General features: G+C 31.6%; 1 protein-coding gene across 2 annotated transcripts in view; it reads right to left on the minus strand.

Annotated features, from left to right (window-relative positions):
- LOC111043398 overlaps positions 1–23,993 on the minus strand; it is a 169,936-nt gene that overhangs the window by 8,995 nt on the left and 136,948 nt on the right. For both annotated transcript variants that reach the window (XM_039442385.1, XM_039442386.1), the window contains exons 6-7: positions 4,605–4,690; positions 1,649–1,734 (exon numbers count right to left, since the gene is read on the minus strand). In XM_039442385.1, the coding sequence (XP_039298319.1) occupies positions 1,649–1,734; positions 4,605–4,690 (172 nt within the window). The remainder of the gene's footprint in view (positions 1–1,648; positions 1,735–4,604; positions 4,691–23,993) is intronic.

Below are 23,993 nucleotides of genomic sequence, written 5' to 3' on the forward strand. Positions count from 1 at the left end.
TTTTTAGAGAAAACTGTCACATATTACTTGAGTACAAGATTGTAACTCACCATGGTTTGAAGATTCAATAGCTATAGATTTGAAAGTTTGAAGAAAATAGCATTCTATGAAAAACTAATACTATGAATATTAATATTACAATTCAAGTGTATGGATATGATGAAAGTGTGTTATGAAATTCACACTTGTTCATGGACTAAATTTTTATAATCCCTGTAGAAGGAAAAATAAAATGAAAATTACTACCTATGTTTTATCTAGAATTATCCTTCTTAGAGTCATTCTAGAATAGAATAGAATAGATGTTTATTTCATCAAGACAATTTTGAAATACAATAGTTACACTTTTTATCAATCAAATGACAATAGAAAGTACCAAACAATATTACAATATTTTGATTATGGCAATACTATGATGGAAGTCTCTGTAAACAGTAAACCACAAAAAAGTTACATAATTCAATAAAACTTTCAAAATAAGGAAAATACTAGCATTAAAATTAAAACTAAGAATTAATCATTAGGAATTTAAAATAAATGAATCACTTCAGTCACAATACTATTATCACTAGCCACTGTATCAAATAACAAGAGAAAAGATCAACAATATAGATGAAATAAAATACTGACTTGCAAAGTGATTAATAGATCACTTGAGGGCAAGCAGGACCTAATGCATACTGTATAATCTATCATGCAATCATGAGACAATTATAATGTCTCAAATAAAAATGTTTTCTATTGAATTGAAAAACAATGATTAAATGCATGGAATAATCATGAACAATGATTGTGTAGTCATAAAAAGTTTTGTTAGACCTAATTTGTGATCAAATCAATATGGCTTAGAATGATGAACGTTAAACAATGATGTTTGCGCTGGCAACTGATTTAGTATTTTTGAATGGTGAAAGAGTACTATATATTGACATTATTGTGTAATTTTATGCTTTTAATTTGATAATTTCTTGAAAGTCAAGAAAAAACTAACATCAGTAATGAAATAATCGAATAATGCAAGCAATTCAATAGATTAAATCATTAAATAATTCAAAAAGGGTACTGAGATTTTCATTTTTCTTTCTATTTCTATAATTTAATAGGTCTACTGATCATATATAATTTACAGTAGTATGTTTATGTTTTGAAAAGACGGATTCAAAGATCCAAAGGTTGAAAGAACCTCACACGTCAACCGAAGCTTATTGTACAGTAGCTTGATAGTCAAACTGAAAATTTGTTGTCTTTCTTCAATCCAAACACACCAATTTCACAATAATTTTATTTTGTGTTATGAGTCCACTGAATCCTTTTTTTCTGTGGTTTGGATGCATGTTTTCCAAGTAAATCGATTGTACAATGCCTGTTTTGTACTTCTGTGATGAAAACTGATCAATCGTTATGTTTTCACAATCCTGACGACCAATAAATTATTTATTCCACTAATCTATAGTACTGTACCCTCCCTCAGAATCACTCTGAATAATAAAATGTTTACAGTATTTTTTTTTATCCAACCCCAATAGCTTCATTCCCACTATAATTGATTTCAAGACTCCTGTAGAGTTTTCATCATGAGTGCGTAGGCTGTATAGAAATTGTCGTTGCAGTTCTTTGTAAATAAATGTTCAGGGCAAAATACTGTTACCTTGCTACACAATGACCGGCGGTGACCACGTGATACCGATTAACCAACGAGCCACCACATCTACTGGATCCAATCCTTATGTATGCCTGCAAAAAAGAATTTATTCAAATAAACTATTATTATATATTTTATCGAATTCATTCGATAAAACTCAGTGAAAAACGCCACTTGTTTAGATCTGTTATTTCTCCATTCTACACAATTCTATACTTTATCATTTGCTCTAACTCGAATTTATCTCAAAATACAAATAAAACCTGCAAACAAAGGGCCGCTAAACTTATGTATGTAAATTCCTTATTCATTCATACTACAATAAGTACATAATCTAAATGATATGGAGAAAAATATGAGATAACCTTGTGCCATTTCTCTCCCAAATTAGATAGGGTTACACATAGTCCGACATAGGTTAAGTCTCGTAGTAGTTCTCCACTTCACGAAATTTCCAGTTCAATATTATATAAAATAATAAATTGGCCCAATATTATAGCTTCAGTAACTTACATTGATATTGCAATTGTTTTATTAAGGCTTTGTTAAATGCAGGCTACTTATTTGTTGATCATTTTTCAACAGAGTGAAATTTTTTCATACTATTCAGTAAATTGATTTTTAGAATTTTGTTGATAAACGCTTCTGGGGATGTATGTTTAAGGATTTTCATTACCTATTGTTGATTATAATGAAATTATCTCATTTTGCAAGTAAATGTGATTGCGAGTTTTTTTTTTAAATATCCAATTTATTCATTCAAATTAAAATGTTATAAACTTGCATTATTAATTGATTTCAAAGCCTCGTATATTATGTTATTGTGGGCAATAATTCATTGGACCAACAATGTCATCTGGAAGTGAATAGGTGGTCTATTAAGACCCTGGAATCCACTTTGAACAGCAACTTAGAGCTCACCTTTATGCACAGTGATGACACTTTGAAATGCTTTTGATTTGTTTGGAATTTTAAATTATAAGGTAGACAATCTGAAGCTTCAAAGCTATATCAAGTTTATATAAATATCCATTATGCTGTAAATATATATCTATAATTAGAAACCATCGAATATGAAGTGTATTATTGTAGGAATAGAGAACATTCAAAGCTATTATTATTTCAATTTGTGATGAGTTAAGATGCCTACCGTACATCCAAAAATTGATGTTCAGCATAGCCATAAACACTGCAGTTTTTCACTGGTGGATGTAGTTTCTAAAGTGGTTGTATTCAGGGGAGATTGTGTTGAATTCTTCAGGAAAATATAAGTGCTAATGATTATTTGCAACAGAAATAATAAATTCATGATAATATCATGCTTTTAGGATAACTGTTATTTTTCAATCATTATTATTAAGCATAAATTACCTGAAATATTCCTTAGAGAAATTGTGAATGAAAACTATTATTTGCTACAGAAATAATAAATTCATAATAATATTATGCTTTTATAGTAACTTCTGTTATTTTGCAATTATTATTATTGAACATAAGATACATGAGATTTTACAACACATTTCCCTGCAGTTCGTAATAATTCTTTTCATAAAAATGAATTATATGCTGTAATAACAAGAAATTCAATATATACAAGGATCTAACGGAATGAATGGTAAGAAGCAAGCAAGAATTGAATTGAAATGAACAAATGATTGATATAAATGTTGTGAATAGGACTAAAGCCTATCTTCATCTCTTCCATCTTTAATCAACATTGGACAAATCACTTATTTGCAATCAGTCTTCACAGACAGTAGCTGAATTGAGGTCTGAATTGATTCATTAAAAAGCATAATCAAGTAATTTTCAAATCTAACAATATTTTCATTTTTAGACTATATTTCCTATTCCCTTTATATATATCAATATTTTTATTTCTAGACAATTTCCTGTATATTCTGTTGTGTCTGTGACTTATTTTCTCAAGATAGGCGTACATCCATACTTTTACTCTAAAGAGTCAATGCCTATGAATATAGAAAAAAAAATAAGTTGGAAAAAGTCAAAGCCCAATCCTTAAAATAATAAAACATAATTTTTTAATATTTTAGAAAATGTTTTCAATATTTGCATCAGATTGCATCAACATGTTTGTAAAGCTTTGGACTACTCCGATATTCAATGAAAATTGAATGGGAAAAATTCAAATAAATTGTGCCAATATGACGTTGCCTAACTGTTTAGATGAGTTCTACATAATAAAGAAAATAAAATTGTTGAATAAAGAAAATAGTCTATTATATTGAATTCCAACTATGAAATATTTTAGGCTTATTCCATCCTTGATTATTTATATCCTACTCAAATCAAAATTAATTTGTTTCTCAAGAGTATTTGATAGCTATTATATCTGGAGTGGAGGTTGGTGAAATGGGCCTTCATGTTAATATGTATATGGCCTCTTATGAATGCATATATTATTGTATATAATACTTAGCCTATATTAATTTTATGTTTAGATTGATAGGAATACTATGAAAATATAATAATACAGAGAGCTATTTCATTATGAACATAGGTAGTTTGAAACTGAAAGCATGAACTAGAGGATATATAGTAACGTTGGAAACATAATAATGCACATTAATTTTTAGTTACTACATACATATGTGTCCATCGTTAATTCATTATGATTGATTGCCAAACTCATGACAGTTCAGAAATATTGATTATTATTTAGATTATTAAAATGAGAGAACGTGAATTGAGAGCAAATTCAGAACATGATTGGAATATTGAAAAATTTGGGGAAAATATTGAACATAATTTGGAACTGTGAACATAAACAAGAGTCTATGATTGATTTTTACTGACTAAGAGTCTGTATCAAAATGTATTACATACTATTTTGTAATTTTTCCATTCATGTAAATAAATAAAAAAAATATCATACAATGAAAAGTCTGGGAAATATGCTTGTCAATATTGTATCAGCATGAATTTATTCGAAATAATTTACCTGCCAAGGAAAACTTCCGAAACCAGCCTCATCGCCGCCAACTATTCTCCTTTGAGCTCCTTGCTTAGCAACAGACACACCACAGCCTGAAAATATGAATTTGGTGAAGAACTCTTCAAAATTAAATATTTTCCAAAGATTTTATCCCAACGAGAATAATCTGAAAATGCATTAAGATGATCTATGGCACTCAAATGTCAAGCTACTTAACATGTTATCTGTACCAGTACTGTATTGTATTTATAATAGAGAAATCTTCATAATGTATGGGAAGAATGTCATACTGCCATATTAACTGACATATTAAGCTAGTTCAGTAAGGTATGTTGAAATAAAATTCATTATCATCTTGTAAAATTGAAATTCTATGTATGCCCATCAGATATGTTAAGACGTAATAATACTTATAGTATTTTCGAAAACTTTAGAAACAAACTGTGATATAACCACTGTAAAATATATGTGGAATTTTACCGTAAAATGGAATGTGAATATAATGTGAAATTGTTGTAAAAGTGAAATACTTCTTAGGTAATTGTCATTCTCATTATGACCTGGAATATAAGATTAAACTTGTTCCAAAAAATGAATAGTAAATAATGTACGAAATATCATAGTAAATAGAAATACAAAATTTTCATAATATGAATAGTTCTTCACATTTTTAAAATTAGTTTGTTGATAAAAAATTGAACATTGCACTTATATTATTAAATAAATGAATAAGAGAAACATATTACAAAAAATTGTGGATTAAGTTTGCATGACCTGATAATTCATAAGTTCACATAACAACAATGCATGAGGTTTGAATAATATGGAATAAAATTCTTGAAAATGGAATACCAGAGAAAAAGTTTAATTAAATATTACACTATTAGACTATTTAAATATTAGACTATCGAATATAATGAGGGGATGTCTGGTTCTAAAAATGTGTATGGAATTTGTATCAAATCATGGGAAATATAAGTTTTAATGAAACCATTAACAAAATATTTTTATAGAGTACTAAATGTATGAAAAAGATTCCGTATACTAAAAAAACGAGAATCTGAAGAAATACAAATATTTGTGGAATTACTTTTGTATTCAAAGGAATTGACTAATCTGAAAGTATCAGACTTGTAATTCTAATTGGAAAAAATCATGTTGAAGATTTAAAAAATTATAAACTTCAATCTTTGTCTAGAACTATTTATTAAATGAAACACTTGATAGCTACATCAAAGCTTTTCTTGCTTTTTGTGAGTAATATTGTAAACAAGTTTATGAAAGTAAACATTTTTGACCCATTTGCATCTTTATACTAGCCTAAATTATTATTCATCTTAATTGAAGAAGGGAATAGGGTTCGCCATCTTTTCTAATGATTTCCAATTTTAACGATAATTAACATGTTCACTAAGCAATTGGAATGAATGAGTAGATATAGAATAATATTTATAAGAATATTAATAAAATTGAACGATATAAATATAATGTGATTATATGTTTTTATCATTGTTGAATAAATGAATAAAATAAGGTAGTTGTCTACTATGTGGTGACACAGATATCTTATCTCTGAGATTATATAGAAAATGTACACCTGCTGTTCACTTTAGACGGATGACCACATTCATCACATTCATATTTATCCCACACATTAAAATGCAGTAGGCTATTACAACAAAAGACAAAATCAAACACAATTTATGATACCATTAGCATAAAATAACTTGTTCGCCAGTTCGTATGAGAAAAATAAAATGACTAAATTCAGGTTCCTTTAAAATAATTACATTTGAGTAAGAAACTGTAGACTTGATTAAAACCTCACAATAAACTAATAACATTATTTCCACAATATGGAAGCAATTGAATAATAAATAAAAAATAGGCTATTCAAATCAAGATGAACATCCTCTATCCTCACTGACTCAATCTCTCATTCTAGATGGAACACATCAGATGAGGATCCCAAAAAATGAAAACTAAAACTTTAATAAGAAAAAAAAATTAAAAACTATTACAGAATATTGAAATAAAAACACAAATTTTTGCAAACTCAAACTTTCATTCTATATGGGTAAATTATGAAAATGGATAGTATGCAAACTCTATTGGAAGTTTTTTTTGTGTGCACAGCTTACAAATGACTGTTAGATCTAAATGATAGAGTTCATAATTATTTATATTGTATCTGGTTTGATAATATTCATCATTCATCTTAAAAAATATATTCATGTTACTCTGAAAGTATTTGAAAATGTTTAACACAGCTGGCGGATTGTCATTAGTCAAATTTGTTTGAAGGCTGAGAAAGCTTAAATAAAATGGTATATCGTGGGCTCATACTGTTTTTACTATCGTCTTCTACATTGCGAACAGATAAAAGTGATATTTGAACATATTGCAGTGAAAACTGTATAATTTCAAAGTAAATCATTTTGCTGGTATCTGTAATACCGTATGGAATATGGGAAGGAATTTTAAGAAATTGTAGTAGACAAAGTTGAATCAGTCGCACAGTTCTTTATGTTTTTATATTTGAACTCATCTTCAATATCCTACTCGATGTGAGGCGGTGTTGCTGATTATTGTTTATGAGCTTCAATAATCGTTACCCAGTGGAAGTTATTTGAAAATGGAGCACAACATGGCATTATCTGTTATTAGACATTTCAAAATTGGAACATTACAATTCTCCAATTGGAAATGAAATTGATTGAAAAATTCAATGATTTTCATAACACTATCTCACTGGAATTTTTCAAAAGATTTGATAGATGAAATATGATTCAATGTGAAATCTCAACCGTGATTTTCATCACTGCTAAATGGCTAAATGGCTAAATGGTATGCTTAATGTATAGTGATTCATCAAATTTGTTTTATACGATTTGAATTTTAAGTTCATGTATGTAGAATGAGGATGAAAAACCGTGCAATCAACTTAGAATTTTAATATGCTTTAGTAAACGGTTTTGTGAGTACTAATTTCTCCCATGTAATCTGAGGATGAATAATCGTTCAATCAGCTTAGAATTTTAATTTGCTTCAATAAACGGCTTTCTGGGTACTAATTCTCCCCAAGTAATCTGACGTTGTGAGTACCTACTAATAGATTTCTGAGTACTAATTTCTCCCATGTTCTGACTTTCTGGATTTTGGATGAGTTCAATTATAGTGATAAGTTATGCTCTTGAAATGAACATTATAATATTATGAATTCATCAATCAATTGTGTGTAATTTATAGAAATACCTAACTTATCCCATATCCTCACTATACATTCAAGTCATGATATAAAACTAACTATAGGTGGATTTTGAGCTGTTATGGAGCTGGTGCTTAATTGTGTTGCTTTTTTCTATCACAACAACATATTATTTGACTGAATAAACTGAAAATTGTATGAATAATTATTATTCTCGATAAAGCTTTGTTCATTATTATTATTATATGGATGTAGTGTACAGTATTCATAATTTTTTTGAATGTTCTATGTATTCTATTCTTGTCCCAATTATAGTTTAGTTAATATTTTCATTTTTGTTTGCAATCGAGAATACTAGACACATGTATTCCAGTAGTTCAACTATGTTCGCTTTCACTTTCAATATTATTTAACTTGGTGATAAACTAATTATTTTTTACCATGATTTTATCAATTCTACTAAGAACTTCGGGCAAGCCTGAAGAGTTGAAGCTTGAAAAGAAGTGAATACTTATGCTGTGATACTTATACTGTATTAAAGTATTGAAAGATGAGCATTGATAGGTGAATGTGTTCATGTGTATTTTGTTATTTTCTATTACTGATGCACTTTCATATTTTTGCAATATTGGTCTTGAGGAGTCATCCTAAGCAATACTTTATTCTGTTGAATCATTCAATCTGAATTATTTTTTTTATTCAGTTAGTTGATTTCTGTTATTCAGTCTATTCTGTATTTTTCTGTATTTTGTTGTGTTTAATCTACTCTTAACTGAATCAATTGTACTGCTTGTACTGCTCATTTATCAATTTCTGTAGGCCCAGCTGAAGTTGAAACTAAAACGAATTACAATAATAAATTCGAGATTTGGATTATTCTGTGTAGAGACAAGTGTCAAACATAAGGTGTGAATAATGACGATTTTGAGTACCTACATTAAAATTGGACTGTACTTATGTGATAAGTATTCTGTGGAGTTGTGGTAGAAGTGTTTAATTTGTTTAATTCTGCTAAGTAAGTTACAACAAGAGAAAAATAGTGAAATAGAAGCAGATAATGAAGCCAAAGCATGCTTCAGGCTCTTCTTAACTCTAAATCTGAACAAAATTAATTATGTATTGGGAATATCTCCTGTGATATGTTGAATCCTTTGTAATTTAAAATCGTATATTGAATCCATTGACAGTCTGTACAATATTGTATTCAAATGCATGCAGGTATGAAGCTTCTGCATATAGATTTGTTTCTTCTTGAAATGTATGACTTGAGGGCTACTTTCTTGTATTTATAATTCTTCTATTTTATAGATTTGTTTCTGTACAGAACTCAACTTCCTTCCATCTTAACTTCACATATTTTGAACTAAGCCAGGAATACATAGAGAAGAAACAAAAAGGAAACTATATTGTACTGGATTATAATTTTTTAATCAATCATAATGATGATTACTGTGTAGAATTTGAACTGGAAAATATTTGAAATTTTGACATTTTTGCCACCCTTCCTATACCTCACATCTGAATATGTTTCAATGTTTAGATGGATCAACAGCTGTTGTTTTAGGAGTAAGTTTGAGTTTCTTTTCAAGTTTTAAAATTTTCAATTATTAATACAGTATTTTTCAGTTATCAGTGATGATTTAGTGGAGTATTTTTATTTAATTTGGTTTTCAACTTTTCTGAATTCTAAATTCCAAGTTCATAAATATTTTGGACTCAAAATTGGACAAACATCATGAAGTGTAAACAAACTATTCTTGGACAATTTCTATCTAAATTTGGAAAAGGGACAGTTTTGGGATTTAAGCCTGTTGTTTCTTTCCCAATCATCCATAGTTGAGAATTATATTGTATCTATCAATGTATAAATGAATAAATTAATTAATGTTGATAAGTATTCTATGAAAAATCATAAAAAAGCTCGCGAATATTACTTAGGATTATCTAGGTGAAGTTTAAATTATATTCGGAAGTATGAAGAAAATAATAAATTTGAATTTCTGTTTTATCCTTTAATATAAACAGATTTTTACGTAAAAATTAGAGGAGATCTGTTAAATTAAATTAACATTAACAATTCAATCTAATCTGATAAACTGCTTAGTTTAATATTGTGACACCGTGACTTATTTGTTTCCTTAACCGATGACAAGTGAAAATGAACGTATAGATGAATGAATGGTTTGGAATTTGTATCATTTCCATTTTCTTTCAGTCTATTTTTGAGGGATGTATGGAATAAAACAATATATGTATACAAACAAACAAACATACATTACTGGCTGAACATTACTTCCACTCAAGCATTGATCATATAAATTATTTTTGGCAGAGATCAAAAATTGGAAATATAAAAATTTACTCATTCTGAATAATTATCACTGTCACCATAGAGCCTCACCTTTATAATATGTTGACCGGAATAGAAAACGTAAAAATTTTTAATGTGTAGGGAATTTGCAACTTAAAAAACTAAACTCATTAAATTTCCCTCTAGTAGGCCGACTATCCAAATTTATTATTAACCCGGATGTTGAGAGAAAAAATGGGGTATTTTTGTATGGTCTTTCGTGTAATTCCAAGCAAAAGTGAATGTATAGGAATCTAATCTGCAGCCCAATGTTTTGGTAGCTTAATTCAGATGATGCGTGCGATTTGAAGCCATGTAAGATGGTACATTGAAATTTATATCAGGGGCCCACTGCATGAGAAAATACAAACTGATATAATAATTTAAGTACCGGTAGTCAGCTGGTTATTGGAATAGGAAATTATTGAAATATTAGCTTACATCCATCTTTTCTCATGCGGACCCAGATGATAGTAATTTACATCAGAAAGCTGTTCATATATACATTTCTGTATACAATTTATTGTTATAGTTAATGTATAGGAGTAATCAATTTCATGCATTTTGTACAGATCCGTCATTTTTGTGAGATGAGAACTTAGTATTCTCAGTTGCAATGCGAGTCCTCTATTAGATGATTTGAAACATGAATCCACGTTGGAATTCGTTTTTGAGTGATGTTATCTTCAACTGTGAGTCTTACCTCAATTGGACATAATTTTTATATGTGATTATACATATCATTTAAATTTTTTATGTGATTTTTATGTAATTATCATATTTTTTAGACAGTGCTGCTGTGTTCAGTGGTCATGCTTTCAAGAAAGATTTGAAAGTATGCGACTTGAACATCATGCACATGCTAAAATCTTTTCAAACAGGCTACCACCATGCATGATATTATTCATGCATTGGTTATAATTCTTCCAGCAAGATCTTCCTTCCTATAAAGTACGTAGTGTGGTCTGTATCATATGTACTATATTGCACCCCACAGGCTATATACAGCATAATTCAGGCATTTCCATTTAGGCGTACACATAAGTACAGCTTAATAATAATATAATAATATAAGCCTCAGAAAAGATAATTTTCGATGATATGTGTTACCTATGGCATTATGTATTACCTATGAGAACAAGCGAGCACCACAGTTTTGTTGGGTGATATTGTCAGTTCTTGTGTGAGTAAGATGTCATCATTCCTTGTCATATATAGAGCTTGTTGCAGTATGAAAAGTCTTCAAGGAATAAATTGGTCATTTTCTTAGTGAATAGTCCTTATCAAGAAGTGTAGTATGAAATAATGTAGAATTCCAGTTTTTCATGAGCTTATAGTAGTCTGGTTTTATAATCTGAATTTTTTCAAATGGACCTGATCTACATAATAATTTATATTGTTCACAATAGTAGGTGGTATTGTTTGAAGATGCACTGAGGAGAATTTTCCTACATATTAAGAAAAATATGAATATGACTGAGAGATGCAGTTATCACTATTGCCAGTGGATGTTTTAGTTGTTAAGATTTTTTGTTTTGATTGTGATTGATTGTAATGTTTCATTTAGTAGTCTATGATAATTCACTTCTATGGATTAGTGTTCTGACGTTTAAATCAGAGTGAGAGTTTGGAATTATTAACGTAAAGCATGTCCATAGTAATATTTCACTGATTAATACACGCATGGAAGTTTGATAAAGCTTTGATAAAGGTAGATTCATCGGTAGGCTATAGATTCCATTATCTATTTCATTTGAAATGCACTAATGAGTCCTGAACCAGTTCTTATTCTGTGTGAGTTTATCAATTCAAATTGACCACGATTCAAGCAATTTGTCACAAAAACGTAAGGTACCTCTTACTCATTTGAAAAAGAGTATTGTTTTCTCTCAAAATACACCGTGATTCAAATAGAATAACACAACTTTGAAAATTGATAACTCTGCAAAGAATAAACGGAGAGTGGAACACTATCTTTCATCGATTCGAGGAAGCTCTAAAGTTTTTTTAGTTCGAATTTGGAGTACCACCCCATTGGCACTCATCTGTCCGTGCCTATTTCAATGAAAACTATCCGAGGCAATGGATCGGCCGCCAAGCAGCTCGAGACAGAGCACTTTATCACTGGCCTCCAAGAAGCCCTGACCTCAACCCCTGCGATTTTTTTCTATGGGGGTAAGTTGAAGATAAGGTGTATCGACCGCCTCTACCAGCTAACATTGAGGAGTTCAAACAAGGAATAACAGCAGCTATACAAACTGTTACGCCCGATATGCTACTAAGGGTGTGGAACGAGTTCGAGTATCGTATTGATATCACTCGAGTGTCTGGAGGGGGTCACATTGAACATTTGTGAACTTGTTTTCTAGTTGGGAAAAACTTATTTTAATACTCTTAATTTTGATTTGTAACCCAAGTTTCTATTATGTTTCCTTGATTAAATACATATTTTCAAAGTTGTGGTATTCTTTTTGAATCACGGTGTACTTATTGTACTTATAGTACGCGTCCCGTAGCTTAGCCTCCGTGACATTGAAACGGCATATTGGCAAGGTATGGTTCGCGGGGTGATATTCCTACTTCTAAAAAAACATACGCTCCAGAAAACATAGATCCGTAGTGATGGAGGAAGGTCCCTACAGATGTTCGATGTTTTTGAACAGGTAGTATTGTAGTATAGTGGCTCTCCGCCGATATGCAAAGCTGCAGGACCCGGACTGTAGCAATGTTGATCAGTACTCATCAAGAAAAACGAGTCCTACAGGAATTAATCTATAATTAATGATTTATTAATCCTTTGGTCGTCACTCACAAATATATCGATACATGAGAAAATCAAATGACCTGGTTGGCTAAGGTTGGTATCGGAATTCCTCGGGTAATACCTTAATATTATTCCAGGGCCTCTGACGTGACTTGAAGCCATTTAGACAGTTACCCACAGGTTCAATATGCTATATATGAAGCCTGTTATCATCAGCATTGAGTAGAACCTATGACATCATTCAAGGAAATGTAAAAATAAAGACGACTGAATCACAACCAAACTTTCACTCACGAATTGTTGAAAATGAATTCTGTACGATTAAAAGAGCATCCATCTCTTACGATTCTCATTTGAATGAATTGATTGCTAACAGGAATAGAGTTGGTGTGTTACGGTGATGTTAGGAGATCAGGAGCACTATCGAAAATGCAATTTTATTAACATAACAGACAACAACTGTGTCTTGTGTTCCTAAATGATTCAAAGCTTCGAAGCTTTAGTAAAAAAACGGTTATTGCACAACAACTTTCTTCCTCTGCAAATAATCGCGTTTACGGTGAAGGATGAACAGGTTGTCTCAAAACGAAAGTGAAATCGCCTTTCCTATTCTAGCAAGCTATTGGTCGATATTATAATATTCATTTCCCTGTGTTAATTGATTAGGCCTTCTCATCCTACTCATCTGATTAACACAATCGATATTATAATATTCATTTCCCTGTGTTAATTGATTAGGCCTTCTCATCCTACTCATCTGATTAACACAATCGATATTATAATATTCATTTCCCTGTGTTAATTGATTAGGCCTTCTCATCCTACTCATCTGATTAACACAATCGATATTATAATATTCATTTCCCTGTGTTAATTGATTAGGCCTTCTCATCCTACTCATCTGATTAACACAACAGCATAATATCCAGAGTGAGTCATATGTATGGGAACCCTTCAATAAGTTGAAGACTGTTTTAGATATAATACTGTATCTTTCAGGATGAGATTCTATTAGAATATTTATTAGATTAAGATTTATAATAATTTTTATTTGAATTAAGTGGATTTTTGACAACATTTCAAGTCTCTTCAATTAATAAGATTTAGGTTTTACTTGAAACTTCAATCAGCTACCATTTTTGATACAAGTAGGATAGAACATTTTTATTGATGTCATCTTTCTTGTTTTGGAAAGGTCTTCAAAATGGTGTACCACAAATAAGATATTTACATTTGAAATATTCGAGTTACAACCCCTCATTTAAAAAAAATTATACAATCAATTTTATTGATGCCATCTTTCTTGTTTAAAAATGGCCTTTAAAATTATGTACCACACAATGAGTGTTTACATTTAAAATATTCGAGTTACAGTGACCCTGTATGAGGGGTTGAGAATCAATTGTAAGTCAAAAGGAGGAGTATTCGACCAATAACTTACCCTAAAAGTTGAAAAATTATATATCTGCAACAGTCTTTAACTTATTGAAGGGTTCCCATACATATGACTCACTCTGTATAATTATGTTAGGGGTGCCCACAAGGGGTGTTTGGTCACAGACTGCGTTCTTCAAAATCTTGGGGGGGGGGAGAGGGCTCAAAATCAAATCTTGGTTTGTTAGATCAATACTCATAAAAAAAATCTCTCAGTAGAAAAAAAATCATTGACGATGTTATCATCGTAAGGGGGGATAGAAGCCGGATGTTTCCTAAATTTGAAGGGAGTGCGTGGGTGCTTGAGGGGGCACTTATGTTATTTCACAATCCAACCATTATAAAACATTCGTCCACTTAATGATGAGTTATGGAAACAAAAAACAGAAAATAGTATATGGAAGAAAACATTGTCCCTCACCTCATGTGTTAATGTATTAATGAGTAGAGAACTCAAGCTGTTGGAACTCTTCATTTATGGGGAGAATGGAATAAAATAGAATGGTTTCCTCTATTTTTTGCCTGAGAAGGGGTTGTAATAGAAGAAGACCGAAATAAATTCCATAAACGAGTTTGTAATGGATGAAGGAAACACTAAAATTGATTCATTCTATCTCAACGATTCTCAGCAATAAAAGGCAACATTCTGTTAAAACATTATAAGAAGGAAGTAGAAGTCCGAATGGAATGTTAAGTAAATGTTCTGAAACAGTGGTTGTCATCCGGTGGGTAGCTATAGGCCTACTTACTAATAGGTCACCAACGGATTCGTGGTGGGCTGCAGCTTAGCTCTTGGACATTGATAAGAAAAACTTATTTATTCATCAGATTTCTTAACATTGTTTAAATTTTAACTTAGTTCAGTATTATTATTTGTGGGCTCAGGAATCTCTTAGGTGAATCTCTTTGATGGGTTGCTAATATGAATAAGAATCAAAAACAATTTTTACCGAACATTAAGGGTTAGAAATCACTGAATCTAGAACACATGTTGGGGTGATGAATTTCTAACACATAAAAAATTTACCTATCAACAATGATATATCTGAAATCTGTGTTTTCAATATTTGAGAAGAATCAGCCTTTACAAATCAAGCGCTGGAGAGTACTAATTGAAGGAATTACTGTACTCCAAAGAGTACTCTATTCAATAGCCCATCAGATTGTTGATATGAATACTCAATAAATAAGGAGAATTTAAGTCTCGGGTTAAATTTACCTCAATTTCTGACGTCTTTGAAATCTCAGAGTAAATATTGTGAGACTGTCTAATATTGAGAGTATCTAAAAAGTAATCGTCATCTCTCATCATCATCCCTCTCACTCATTACCCACGCACAAGCCTAAGAGCTTATGTGAGTTTCACTCTCAGTATTATTATTGGTCCAAACATTGATGGCGACTTCCTTAATGATACAATTCTCAAGTTTGGCATACAAAACCGATACCACTATGAGAGTCCAACCATTAAGTAGATCCATGTGTGTGAATTATTGTTATTCTGTGCATAATACCAGAATAAATACACATTAATTTTTGAGAATTCTCATTTGAGGTCTCCAACACTTTCATGAGAATTTTAAAACTGTCAATAGGCGGTTGATTACATTGGTGGCTACTTCCCTGGATAAAAATTATCGGAATCTGTTAATTATTACGGGTGATTTAGAAGAAAATAAGCTTAAATTACTGAAAAATGTTATACTTTGAAGTCCTCATGATGGTTTATAGAGCATTGAGAGAAATTCGATGAGCCACATCGATGGTGGCTTTCGTGAAGGAATATTATATGAAATTTATTAGTTCGGGTGATGTCAAAGAGAGAGAGAGAGAGATTCCTCCTTAATTTCTGAGATTTTGGGTGATCACATTTGTGGCTGCTACCCTGAAGGAAAATTATATGAAGTTATGAAAATATGAGTTATGAATTATATGATTAGTTATATGAAGTATGAAATTATAGGAAAATTTTATAATTATGGATTATTCCGGAGAAAGTAAAAATTAATCTTAATCATTTATTGTATAATTTGAAGTCTCTTAAAGGGTAAAAAAGTAAATTCGTATGGCTTTTGTTGGTGGGGAGTCCCTTGCGGGAAGGTCCCACCGCCTGAATATATAATTTAAGCCATCAATGGGCCTTACGACTGTCATACTTCAGCCGTGACCGACAGTTTAACGTGCCCATCCGTTAAAAAGGGTATTGTGAAGCTTTCAATGTGAGCGATTGTAGGTGTAGTTTTTACTTCACTAAATAGATTTTTACTATGGATTATTGTGATTGAAGTCTATGAAAGTTCAAATGGCATTGTGAAGGTTTCTATGTGAGCGTCTATAGTGTTCACTTTCCGAAATGGATTTTTCATTGAAATGGTTGATTTTTCATCTTATGTGAGGTCTCATGTGTCAACCAGTGTCCAGTGGGTCCAAGTCAGAATGCTCATCAGTCGGTTGCGTCGGATTTAGTCAATGACTACTGTACTGGACTAGAAAGTAGTAGTTGTGCTTAGAATGTCAGTCAACTTACGGGGGTCGTTCACCACTGGGCCATAGTTAGCGGGCACTGGAATGTCGTTGGTCACCAGAGGTCCGTGGTGCTCGCTTGTTTTCGCGGTGTTCCTATGACAACAAGCATACAGCAGTCCGCCACATGTGCCTTCGATAAGGCCCGACGTCATCCAGCAAGACAGGAAGAACTCACAACTGCCACTGCTGCATTTCGTCTTTGAATCACTCGCCTCTGACCAAATATCTGCAATTCCTTGGACCAATGTTGATGTAAACAATATCCATTCCAATCACAACTCTACACCACAATAACTTAACGCTAGAAAGATATCAACAAATGTTAGTAGAGTAGGATAGAGCTACTTCGGAAAGTTCTAATCAAGCAAGCGAAAGAGGATAACATTTGGTACAGGAAGCACTAATTCCCCATAGATTTGATCGCATTATAGATTGAAAGTAATAAAGGTAGAAGGAACTATAAAACTAGGTACCAGATGATGTGGTTTTATATAGATGTCTGAGCCCTTAGGAAGCACTCATTCCTCATAGATTTGTATAGATTGTAAGTAATAAAGGGAGAAGAAACTAGATACAATATGAAAAGTACCAGATGATGTAGTTTTATATAGATGTCTGAACCTTTAGGAAGCATTCATTCCTCATAGATTTGTATATTGATAGATTATTCCTCATAGATTTGTAAGTTATAAAGGTAGAAGAAACTAGATACAATATGAAAGATACGAGTATGATGAAGTTTATATAGAAGTCAGAACCCTTAGGAACTCTAATCCCCCATAGATTTGATCGCGTTATAGATTGTAAGTAAAAAGGGAGAAGAGACTAGATACAACATAGAAGAAACCAGTATGATTTAGTTTATATAAATAGATGTCAGAGCCCGTAGGACACATGGAAGATTTATGTTGTATGTATAAATGTTAGAACCCTTAGGAAACACTAATCCCCCATAGATTTCATCGCGTTATAGATTGTAGGTAATACATTGGAAATTTATGTTCCAATAAATATTTCTACATAAAATATAGAAGATCCCAGTATAATGCAGTTTATATAAATAGATGTTAGAGCCCTTACATACAAGTATGATGTATATATAAATGTCAGAACCCTTAGGAAAAACTAATCTCCCATAGATTTGATCGCATAATATATTGTAAGTACCTAATAGAGGGTAAAGGAACTAGATACAATTTATAGAGAATACCAGTATGATTTGGTTTTTATATATGTCAACTTTGTATAGATTTAACCATTAGGAAGTAAAAATTCCCCAACGTTTCAATTGTATAAATAGATTGTAAGTATAATGAAGAGAGAAAAACTACAGGTAGCTACAATACAGAAGATATCTAACTATGTGTGATATAGTTTGTATTAATAGATGATAAGTATATAGGTTAATACCAATACCTATGATAAGTATAAAGTATTATACCTATAGTATACCTATGATAAGTATAAAGTTTATAAGTGTATATTTATAATTGCTTTATAGATGATGGTCGTCTATCTGGTCTGGTGTGGATGAACGGAAGTTTAAAGAAAATTAGCATCAACATCAGAACTCGGTAGTTTGAGGAGAATATTGGCAATTTATATGAATATGCAATGTTGTTTGTTTAGATATGATATTTGTCTTGATCTAACTTGGAGAAATTTTGTTGGTATGGATGCACGTGTAGCATGTGAAATTTTACTTTATTTGTATGAGTTATATTCAGACCTAGGAAGTCATTTTATAGGCTTTTTTGGCCTATAAAATGAAAATTACAATCCCGCTGTTCTAAATATTCAATTGAATAAGACAAGCAATCATTGAGAGTAGAAGTACATGACATAACCAGAAAAAGGGAGTCCCTCTTGATAGATATCTGAGTACAGTACTGAATTAAGAATCTGAGATTTAAAATTCACTAATATTCATCAAAGTGAATATCACTCTAAGAGTCATCCTCTCAAAAAAAAATAAATTAAAGTTTTAGTTTAAACCATCAGTTGGCTCAATTGAAACACATTATAATGAATGCGACCATACATTAATTGAACGGGTTCAATAGTCAAACCATCTTTGGAGAAAGTGACCCTAAGTGATTCCACCTCTTCTTGTAATCGTGAAACTTAATTTTCATAACTTTTCAATGTCTTAACACTTGTAATTGGAAAATTCCTAGAATATCGATACTGCAAAGGGAGAATGATTTGAAATGATACTGATCAAAAGGATATAAACTCGATGAGGTGTGGAGAAGAACCGATAAGAAATTGAAAATTTGTATTTTTTGTGTACAAAAAATAATTAATTTATTATAATTCCACATCCATCATTGAATTATTAACTTATTCGTTTTTCATTACGAATTTCTATTACATTATTCATCAACATAATACCCACTCGAGAGACATCTCCATTATTCATGAACATGAGTAAGAAGATCATTCATTCAGATGAAAAATAACTTTCAATGGTTTTACTAGAGTGTGTCACTGGAAAATGCTGGAAAACTATAAATCTTCTGAATGTTTGAGATGATTATGCCGAATGTATCGATGGAGAGTATTATTTATGACAAAACTATTTGTGAATTGGAGAATGCAATGTCAAAGAATCAACGATGGAGAGATCTGGAAGTATGAAATCGTAATAGTTATAATTTCATAATATAATTCAATTTTGTAGTGATGACTATATTTTGGAGCATTTATTTAATTTACGAGTTTAAAGGGAATGCGACATCATTGATTTCCATGAAGACACCTGATTTGAAGAATCAAATTTTTATTACATGGAATACTATCGAAACTTAGCTCTTTTGGAAACTATGGGAATCAATGGATGGCTCAAAATTGAAAAAAAAACATGGTCTACTCTCCAACCAAACGTAATTGCTGATCTCGAGTTGTTCAAGAACTACTCTCATAATAATTATTAACATATTGATTTCAAACTCCATTGAAAGTATCATGCACCAGGATCGATTTCTAATCTTTTTTCTTGAGGAAGATATGTTTTTGAAAGGTACTTGAACTCTGATATAATTATGAAAGTAAGGGTTATCAAATTGGTTTGTTGGAGAGCATAGTCCTACATCACCACTGAAAATGTGATAAGAGTAAATATAATTGTAAATAGAGTGGAGTGAATATTATAATAATAAATGAAACAACTTTTTCAAGTAAATCCGTTGTAATTTAGTAACTATAAGAGTAACTCTAAGCATACTTCCAGATATTATAATGTCGCTATCAGTTTATATTTTGAAGAATAGTATCGCCTAGGTTTGTAAAAATATGAGAACCCTCTTCTTTCAAATGGATTGATTTATACATTAGGTAAGGAATGATTAAATCATTCAATATAAATTGCCAGAAGTTGGAGAATTCCTCACCCAGAAGAAGAATAATTAGATACAAAATTGAATATTTCCTTTTGAATATTCAAGGTTGGACACTTCACTCTATCATAGAGAATAATGTTCTACTTACCTGTGGAAGAAGCTATAGTCTTTTAATGAATGCTATACTGGAGTGAGCATCTCGGTAATATTGTTTCATTATGCGCTGTTAATGTAGTTGAATTACAAGGAATAGTTCATCTTTAATTCGTTACCTCCTATTTGAAAATTTTGAATATTGAAAAAACAGACTGTCGTGAATCTTTTAGTGTGAATTCTCTATGCATTTTATTGATTTCCAATCAATCCTTCGAAATACAATGTCATCAATACGTAAATTACAAATGAACTGAGGTAAAAATTTCTATAACGTTTCACCAGCACCCAATAAATAGGAAATAAATAATTCCAATTCTAGCTCTGTGAATAGTATACAGATGATGAAATAATAAACAATAAGTATAAATTAAATGGAGATAGACAAATTGAATCTTAAGGCTAGGCGCACACCAGTTAGACAAGAAAAGACAATACAAGACATGATCAGACACGTTTAGTCACAATACTTCACATAGTTGCTTGTGATGCAACTCACACTGATTAGTGATTGCAATTAGACATGTCTTAATTAACAACTATGTGAAGTATTGTGACTGAACGTGTCTGATCATGTCTTGTCTTGTGTTAACTAACTGATGTGCCCCTAGCCTAGCACTTTTATGTAGTGTTATGAATTGAATTACTCTTTTTCAAATTATTCCTCTCCTTCGAACTATCATAGAATTCACATCATGTATAGTAAGCAATAGTTTGGCTTCTCATTGAACAATCATAATGATGGAATAATTATGAATCATTTTGTAATTTTTTTCAGGGATAATTTTTTGGATTTATTCATAATCGAGAGTGATGTTTTATTTATCAATCGATTCTGAAGTTCGCTCTAATATGGAGGATTCCTGTGGAGAATTCCCGGACGACAGAATCCGACTTTTATCTATTTTTTTTTCTTAAAATAATGAGCCTGAAGGGGTGTATTTCGATTAGTCCAGGTGTTCGATTAGTCCAGGTCGGACTTTTCCTATTAGACCTGGTCTAAACGCACACCTCGGCTAAACGAGACGGAGTGCTTCGATTATCCCAGTAGTTCGATTATACCAGGTGGTATTAACGGAACCTGGTCTAATAGAGACACATGACCTAGTGTAATCGAACTACTGGGTTAATCGAGATTGTATGCTTCGATTAACAGTAGTTCGATTACACTAGGTTCTGTGTCTCGATTAGACCAGGTATCGTTTAGACCACCTGGTGTAATCGAACTACTGTTATAATCGAAGCATTCCGTTTCGTTTAGCCGAGGTGTGCGTCACAGATTTTCAGCTTCATTGTAGAATAGGACCTGGTCTAATCGAAACCTGGTCTGATCCAGACACTCCCGCCTAAAAAAGTCTTTATTTCTCATGGAAAGGTTTATCGAGACTAGTCTATTCAGCACAAACTATCTAACACCTCCAAGAAGCCAAAATGTATAGCTATGACACCATCCTTCAATTTGTGATCAAAATAATAGGTTTGGGGAATTACAGATTGTATCTATGTATTTTTATGTCATTCTATGTATGCTCCATCACAGGGTTATGATTTATTCCACTTTGAATGTAGTCATAGTGCCGGTTGCACAATAGCCGGTTAAATTTTAATCATGATTGCGCTACTGGAAATAACAAAACTTCCATCAGAAAACAATAGATAATAATCAGCCTATAATTCAAAGAGCAATGTAAGAAGTGATATAGGCTGGTGAATAGTACAGAGTAGGCCTTTTAGAAAGATGCGAAAACACAAATTCCAAGAAGAAAGCGATAAATTATTCATGAATGATAGTGTGCTGTTCGAGTATAGATAGATAGATAGGCTGCCTTTATTTTACCCTGGAGGGCGAAGTTAGGGCGCAGCCGGCCCTATCTCCCACTTAACTCTCATATACGATGAAAGAGATGGAAGTTTGGAAGTAGTTGATAAATGTAACGATGCATTATCATGAATGTGCCCTTTCCAGTAAGGATATATTGTAATAGATTACAGTACCTCTGTTCTCTTCTGGTGCAGTCAAATCTTGGAAGCCATTTTGATTGAAAAGCGAAGCTTGAATGGTCCCCGGTTCAACTGGGTCTTTGAAAACTAACCGAGGACTTCTTGGGCCCACCGATGGAACTGGTGGCTGAAAGCCTAACAACATGTCTCATTCAGTAAAATGTTCATCGAAAAAAATATAAATCGACATGCATGAAATACCCTCTATTCAAATACATCCCGTCTGTAGGTTGATCCTGAAAACATCCAAACTTGAATTTTGAGTTTTGAAAGATCAGATTAGAGAGGTAGCATCACATCGTTACTCTGGAAAGTAAGCAATCCATATGCACGATCTACGTTTAACACTAATCCAGGTTTACATCAAGATATGGACGCATTTATCACGATGTGTTAAACTCAGAGTTAAAAGAACAGCTCATCTAGTTTCGGTTAAACTGAGTTGGTTCATACGGCCCTTAAAGTTTTTTTCTTCTTTTTATGTACTATTGCTATCTAGTCATGAGACTAAAGAGCAAATTTAATCAAACCTAACCTACTAAATTTAAATAAATGGCCCTTAAAGTGCCATAATAAACTTTTTAAGCTGTGGGAGTTTCAAAAGGGTAAATTAGGAGAGCCATATAGTAGTTGAGTAGTTGATTATTCCCTAACAAATCAATTCTATAAAGCATGAAAGGAATTATCAATCGCCATCCACATAGTTTATTATAGGTACCAAACTGTTTAGATAGGAAACGTAAAGATAATCCTCTCTTACCAACTAATACTACTGGCTCATTCTCAATTTCTGAGGACGAAGATGAAGCAAATCAGTACTGAGAATAATAAATTTTTATTATTTTAATTAATTTGGTGAATACACTACACAAATACCCTGAAATAAATATGAAAATAAAATCGATTCAACCTCAATGACATTGTTAATAATTTTTAATAGCTGGAATGTATCTTTATTAACACTTATTTACTGAGGTCTTTTCATAGGTGGAAATTTTTTGGCTAATGACGAATGATTTTGAAAATTTTTGTATATTACCATGCTAACGATCTTGAAACGCTTTTCCGTAACTAACGTTTGTAGACTTGTTAAAATTCACTTGCTATCACAAGTTTACAAGGGTGCTTTTGTAAAATGCTAGTAATCAGCTGGATTAGTCATTTTTCGTATAATCATGGCTGATACAACAAGACTTGTTTCTTTGAGAAATGGGCCCTAACTCACTCTCCGAAGCTTTTTTTCCAAACTAGAATCACTAAGCTCAAACTTAAGTATCTCTGAAAATGAGTATCTTTGTTTCAAAGATTAATTTAGGCCTATAACTTCCATATTCAAAACCCTTACTGAAAGTTCCTGATCTATCTCATCCTTTGTCCAATGTAACATCTATCTGCAGCCACCTCGAACAGCTGCTTCAATGGAGCTCCAACTTGTAAAGAATTTTTAGTTTCATGAAGTTATTTTCAATATGTATTGGAAGCCTTTACAACTACAGCTTACTTATGTTCGATTAAACTTTATGTAATGTCAGATGTTATTAAAGAAAGACACTTACAACTATAAATTCTGAGCAATGACTTATTGTACAAAATAAATTGATACATAATTATAGATACA

The sequence above is a fragment of the Nilaparvata lugens genome, chromosome X (genome assembly GCF_014356525.2).
Source record: "Nilaparvata lugens isolate BPH chromosome X, ASM1435652v1, whole genome shotgun sequence".
Lineage (NCBI taxonomy): Eukaryota > Metazoa > Arthropoda > Insecta > Hemiptera > Delphacidae > Nilaparvata > Nilaparvata lugens.